The 6,217-nt window shown below is 47.9% G+C and overlaps 1 protein-coding gene across 1 annotated transcript in view; it reads right to left on the bottom strand.

Moving 5' to 3' along the window:
- The window catches only part of LOC101590493 (dpy-19 like C-mannosyltransferase 1), a 104,244-nt gene extending 103,949 nt beyond the window's left edge, over positions 1–295 (bottom strand). Inside the window, exon 1 of the mRNA XM_023721293.1 lies at positions 6–295. Coding sequence (XP_023577061.1) covers positions 6–295 — 290 coding nt within the window. The remainder of the gene's footprint in view (positions 1–5) is intronic.
- Positions 296–6,217: the final 5,922 nt, after the last annotated feature.

Below are 6,217 nucleotides of genomic sequence, written 5' to 3'. Positions count from 1 at the left end.
CGCACAGCGCGGCCAGGCGCCCCCCCAGGCCGACCCCGGCGGGCGGCGCGGCGGGCTCGGCGAGGGGCCCCCCGCAGGTGCCGAACTCGGGGGAAGAGGACGCGTGCTTGGGGCCCAGCTCCCCGTCGTCCTGCAGCTCGCTCGGCGGCGGTGGCTTGGCGCTCGCATCCCGGTGCCTGCTCCGCGCCGGCGGGACCATCTCGGCATCGTCGCGCCCGCTGGCTGCGCGCGCCCAGACCGCGGCTAAGGGGCCGGAGGGGAGCAGCTCTGGAGGGCGGGCTGGAGGCGGAGCCATGGCGCGCTCGCGCATCTGTTGTCATGGCGACGGCGAACGCCGGGGGCGGGGGTGGGGACTCCCCGTAAGTCGCACGGCCCCGCCTCCTCCGCGCCAGACGCGGCCCCCGGCGACCGAGTGCGCACGCGCGGACGCTGGCTTCCCCTCCCTCTCCCGGCCAGGCCAGCGGGTCGCGCACCTGGGGGAAGATAACTAGGACCAGAGGGCGGGGCCGGGCGGAGCGCGCACCTAGCTGGCAGGTAGAGGTGGTCTGCAGTGGGGCCGAGAGGGATAGGGGCTTCTAGGGGACCAGGACTTCAGGCAGCATCCCTCCTTCTTCTCGCAGGGAACTGCTTCCAAAACCTTGGGCACACTTTCTGTTCATCTCGGATTTCGGCCGACCTTGGGCTTGTTTGAGATTGTCAGGGTGCTAAATTGCCCAGATTGGGCTGAGCCGATTTGGAATTCTGCCTCGGCCTCTCAGGTTGAGGATTCCTCTATTGATACTAGTATTCATTCGCTGTTAGGCTTTTTTATCCGACAACGAGTTCTTTGTAAAAGGAGAGTTTTTACCACTGCAGTTAAACACCCTACTTTGTATATTTTGGGAGTGTGGATGCTTAAATATCTGTTGGAGCAGGGCACAAATATTTTTAGATGCTGGTCTTTTGAAGATGATTGAAAATGAGATGCAAAAAGCCTCAATTCTGAAACAGTGTGTCCTGTGGATCCCCTGCTACCTCTGAGACTAATGGTGGATGTATTACCCTCAGAGTAAAGAAAATCTGGTTCGATATCTATTACAAATAATAAAAATACTTTCATGATAGAGCTCTGAAATGATTAGAAAGTCGCATGGACAAAGAGGCTTAGCATTTGGACTGCAGTACTAGATTGCTTGTCTCCTACATGTGGATTCAGGAAATACTTCTTTTAGCTAGCACAACTTCTCCAGAGAAGATGCTTGTTGAAAGAACAAACAAGTGAATCAATGCAGGAAATAACATAAAATAATGGTTCATAATAATCATGGCCTTCAGAACCTTTGGAAGTCACCTAGCACTAACCCTCTTTTCCCATGGCCCTGAAATTCCGCAGGATGTGAGGTCTTCCATCAGTTACCCTCACAGCCTGGCTAGGAGAGCTGTTGAGCTGAGTGGAAGGCGGGTCCTGTGGACCGGCTGGGCCTTTTAGGCCTAGCTGCATCCTTCTCTTCACTACTCCAGTAGCACTGTGCCAGTCACCAAGGTCCTGTCACTTTTTCAATCTCATTTTCTTCATCCCAAAAGAAGGCAGGTTGGCAATAAAAATATCTACCTGAGCGGTGGTCCAAGTGAAGTGAGACAGTGTGGGCAGTATCTGACAGTGACATCCGTCAGCATTACTTCTCTGTGGATGTCCCCAGTAGCTATTCGAATCTAAGCAACTGCTGAACGTGTGTGTTCAAAGCAGTGGGGAGATGGAGGGCAGTGGTGAGCACTCGGCTCTCCCCAGCACAGGCTGAAGGTCCAGGACAGGCTGCAAGCTAGGGCGCAGCAGAGGAACAGGTGGGAGACCAAGGACAGCTATGCAGGCCAGGCCAGTTCCTGCTCTCTGGGCAGTCTCCTGCTTCCACAGGAGCTGAGGAAAAGAAGGCCAATTCGAATCATGGAGCCTGTGTAAAATAATAGGCAGCTCCTGTGCAAGCCCCACACCCCAAAGTTACATGTTCCCCAGAGGGAGGGAGGGAGGGAGGGAGGGAGGGAGGGAGGGGAGAAAGCTGGAGGCCGCCAGGCCGACACACACCAAGCTGCCTTCTGCCTCTGTCACACCCAGAGACCAGGGCAATGAGTTCATTCAGATCTGAGTTCTTAGGGGCCGGCCTGATAGCTCAGCGGACTAAAGCGCCTGCTTGGGCAGAGTGCACTGGCCAGCTGCTGTGCCAGCCCCACTCCTGGTGTGCGCTGAGACAGCAATTGAGACTGGGCATGGTGGCACACACCTGTAATCCCAACCCTTGGGGGCTGAAAACAGGAGAATCACTACAAATCTAATCTACGTAGTGAGACCCTGTCCTAAATACAGAAAATAATAATTATAATAATAATAAGATCTGGGATCTTAGACCAGTGTCTGCCACACAGTAGTGGGTGTTTAGAAACAAAAGTAAGAAACTTGCCCAGACTGGAAGCTGTATTTTAAAAACCGTTGGCCCCCACAAGTCAATCTGAGGTTACTATGATTTATAGGAAGTATTTGAAATTACTTATCATCTTCTGTATGGTTTTTCTTCTGAAATTTGCAAGCACACCGGAAAGATGATTTCCTAATGGGACACTGCAGAATACTGGGCTGAGACCTATGGATTTCAAGGACAGGAACTGGAAAGAGCAACTCTTCATGAAGAACCCTGGGTCTGATCTCTGCGACATAAACTCAGTCCTCCTCTCAGGCTGTAAAATAAAAGTATTTTGTTAGCTTGGTATGGCAGTGTGGTCTCTGACCCCAATCCTCTGGGAGGCTGAGGCAGATCACAAGTGTGGTTGTTTTCATGACATAACAAGACAGTCTCATAATAAAATAATATTAATAATTTGGAAAGGGTTGCTGAGCTGTAGCTCAGTGTGAAGGCTCTGGGTTCAAGCCTTAGTACCACCACAAAAAACGATGTTGTTATTCAACTTTGGGGATGGAGACAAAGAAGATTATAAAGAAGGAATAGAATGAAAAGCATAAAATCATAGAGGAAGACTGTGGAAAAGTAAGGCTTAGCCACAGTAAAGTATAGGAGTGCTGGTGACCGTAAATGAGGATTGCAGAAAAGCCACCGTGCCCAGGGAAGAACGTCCTGGGAGCCACTTCCCTTTGTCTCTCTACATTGGTGTTGAAGAGACACATCTGGAGCATCTAAATGCTCCCCTTGTCCTCCCACCTGTCCCTTTGTGGCAGACACAAGAAATGCAGCATTTCTTCTTTGGGTGGAGGTCAGTCTCTTGATCTCTATTTTAGAGGCATGCCTTGGGGTTAAATTCTTGATTTGACAGTCGTCTGGCTCAGTGGCTGCTCCTACCAAGAGCAGTATAAAAACCCAGCACAGAAACTCCAACTGGGTGCAACAAAGTCTATTAGGGTAACAGGACTTTCAGCCAAACTCCAACATTAACTTGTCACTGTGTTCGTTTCTATGTACTTCTTTAGTCTTGGGAGTACAAATGTAAATTGCTACTTTACAGCTCTTCAGATTTTACCTCCTGTCTTTCTCATAGCTGACCTTGTAATTTAATCTGTACATGCTCCAATGTATGTTCCTGAGAAAGCCAGACAGTTCACTGTTTGAACAAGTTAGAGGGAATGGAAAAAACAGCAACAAGGGGGATGTCTGCTGTAGGGCATCATTTCTTGTTATAGAGGCCTCGCAGTGCCTCAGTCAATGTTAGAGATAGGTTTCCTATGTCATCTGTGCCGTGGCAGAGACATTAGAGATATGCTGAGTCCTTGTTTCCAAAGACCTTACAGCTTAGTTGAGGGGACAAGAGTAAAAGATAGATAGATAGATAGATAGATAGATAGATAGATAGATAGATAGATAGATAGATAGCTTTTTCTCTTGTTACTGGACACACATTCTTTGCTGGATCATTTCTTTATTTTCTTTTGCTGAACACTTGCCTTAGATCCATATACCCCACAACCCAAACAATGCTGATTTTCTAGTGTCTTCTTGGTGCCTCCAACTCTACAATCCAAATGTGCTTCTTCTCCAGCTCCTTATTTCATTGATGGCACCAAGATTCCGCTTTCCTTAGACAGAAGTCAATCTTCCTTCTTTTATTCCCAATACAAACCTAAAGGCACAGTCCTGGTCATACTATCTCATGCCCTATTTCCCCAAATGTAATTTTTTTCTACATAAAGCACAATAGCGTTTATTTTTTTAAAGGATGTCTTATGTTTTCAATGTATAAGGACCTATATTTTTTCAGGACAACGGGGGTGATAAAGGGGCCCCTTGGAAGCCCACTATGGCTATGCAGATGTAGAGAAATAAAGACACTGGAATGTTCAACTTCAGCTCTGTGAAATAAATACAAATATTTAAAAGGTTACTTTGTCTTTCTGCCTTATTCAGCTCATAACTGCTGAATGTTTTTTCTTCAGTAACTGCTGTTGACAAATACATGCATTCTAGAAGCCATCAGGAGATAAAATGGTTCAGGAAGAAAGAATATTGTGGGACAAGAGGATAACTGAGGACATTAGCAAAGGCAGCCCAGCAATGGAGAGATGCAGGGAGAGCGGCAATGGACACAGCTGGATAGGAGCAGCTCACAGGAAACAGGGTGCTGCCCTGGGTAGGCCCTCCTATACCTGAGTGGTGCCTCAGAGCCCCAAGCCTGCCCAAGGCGAGGGACTCTATTTCCACTGCTTTATTTCATGGGCCCCCAGGAAAAGATACATCTGCTGGAAAAAAATAAAGTCAAAATCCTAAAGACACCCCTTTCAAATGCAGATTCTGGGCCCCTAGTGTTCGTGTACCTGTGGGGAGGGTCTGTGTTTCTTACTCAGTGACTGTTGTGATGAGGGGTCCAGATCAGTCTCCCACAGCCCTCATTCAGAGGGGATTTAAGTCTCATGCCCTCCCAGGGAATCAGGTCCAGCAGTGGGGGTCATGGTCCCCAGGAAATCAGAAATAAGGCTGGCTTTCTTTTTTTATCATATCTATCTCCTCTCCTCTCCTCTCCTCTCCTCTCCTCTCCTCTCCTCTCCTCTCCTTTCCTTTCCTATTTTCCTATCTCTCTAACTCTCTTTCTTTCTCTTTCCTTCTAGTTTACCTCTTTTTGAAGACAAATATTTTATCAAACTCCACAGTCATTAACATTCAGTCACCTGCACGCTGACGAGGGACACATTCAGGGAAAGCAAGGACATTTTCTTTGTGGAAATCTTGGAGAAAACAATAAAGACACATTTTTACAAAGATTATCCTTCATCCCTTTTTGGAGTTGTATTTTGGAGGAATCACTACTGAATGTCCATAATAATTATTCCTCAGTCATGTAAGATAGATGTAGGAAATGTCTTGAAAATACTGCAAAGAGAATGAAGTAACAATGGGACATGTACTATTTATAGAACTGTGCTCAGAGCTTACACAGACATATTATTTTGGGATCTGGGCAGCTGTTTCAGAGATGGAAGTCTTTGAGTCACCTGTCTCTTACCTTGAAACCTGAGGGAAGGGAATAGTAAGGGTACCCATAGCTGCTCAGTGGGAAACTCTAGTCATGCCAAGCCTCTGCTTGAAGCCCTGGCAGTGTTGGAATTACCTGGGAGGCTTTAAGGACTGTGATGCTCACAGTTCACTCCTGATCAGTGACCTCAAGCAGGGAACATCTGTAGCTTGTTGAAGTTCTGCAGTAGTATTGCCCGATGTAGAGGCTAAGGGAGACTTCAGTTGAAGAACTAGGGATTACCTCTATTTCCTTGGGATATGATAGATTTTTAAACATGTTGCTTTCTCTTTAGGCAGAATCTCAGAGTCAAAGGGAGTAATGAGATACGGCAGTGAGTCAGTCATATTGGTTCATTTTCTGTTGCTATAACAAAACACCTGTGGTGTAGGACTGCGAAAATAAAATTATTTAGCTCCCAGTTTTGGAGGCAGAAAGCTCAAGATTGGGTGAATCCCATGTGTCCTTCTCCCATCTGGCTGCTTCACAACATGGTGGACATCATCGTGGTGCCAGCCTATGTCAGAAGAGGAGAGCAGCCCAGAGGTGAGACAGAAAACAGAGGTTCGGGGACCAGGCTTGGTCTTCCGGTAACAACTCCCCAGTGGGAGAGCCAAGCAGGGCCCATGTAAGATCTCCTTAACTCTTCCCAAAAGCATTGCCACTGAGGACCCCATCACCACCTGGAAGGCCCTGTGACTCCTCCACATCACCACACTGGGACAAGGCTTCC

The sequence above is a fragment of the Octodon degus genome, unplaced genomic scaffold (genome assembly GCF_000260255.1).
Source record: "Octodon degus isolate 3935 unplaced genomic scaffold, OctDeg1.0 scaffold00081, whole genome shotgun sequence".
In the NCBI taxonomy this organism is placed as follows: domain Eukaryota; kingdom Metazoa; phylum Chordata; class Mammalia; order Rodentia; family Octodontidae; genus Octodon; species Octodon degus.
This window is presented reverse-complemented; position numbering and strand designations above follow the sequence as displayed.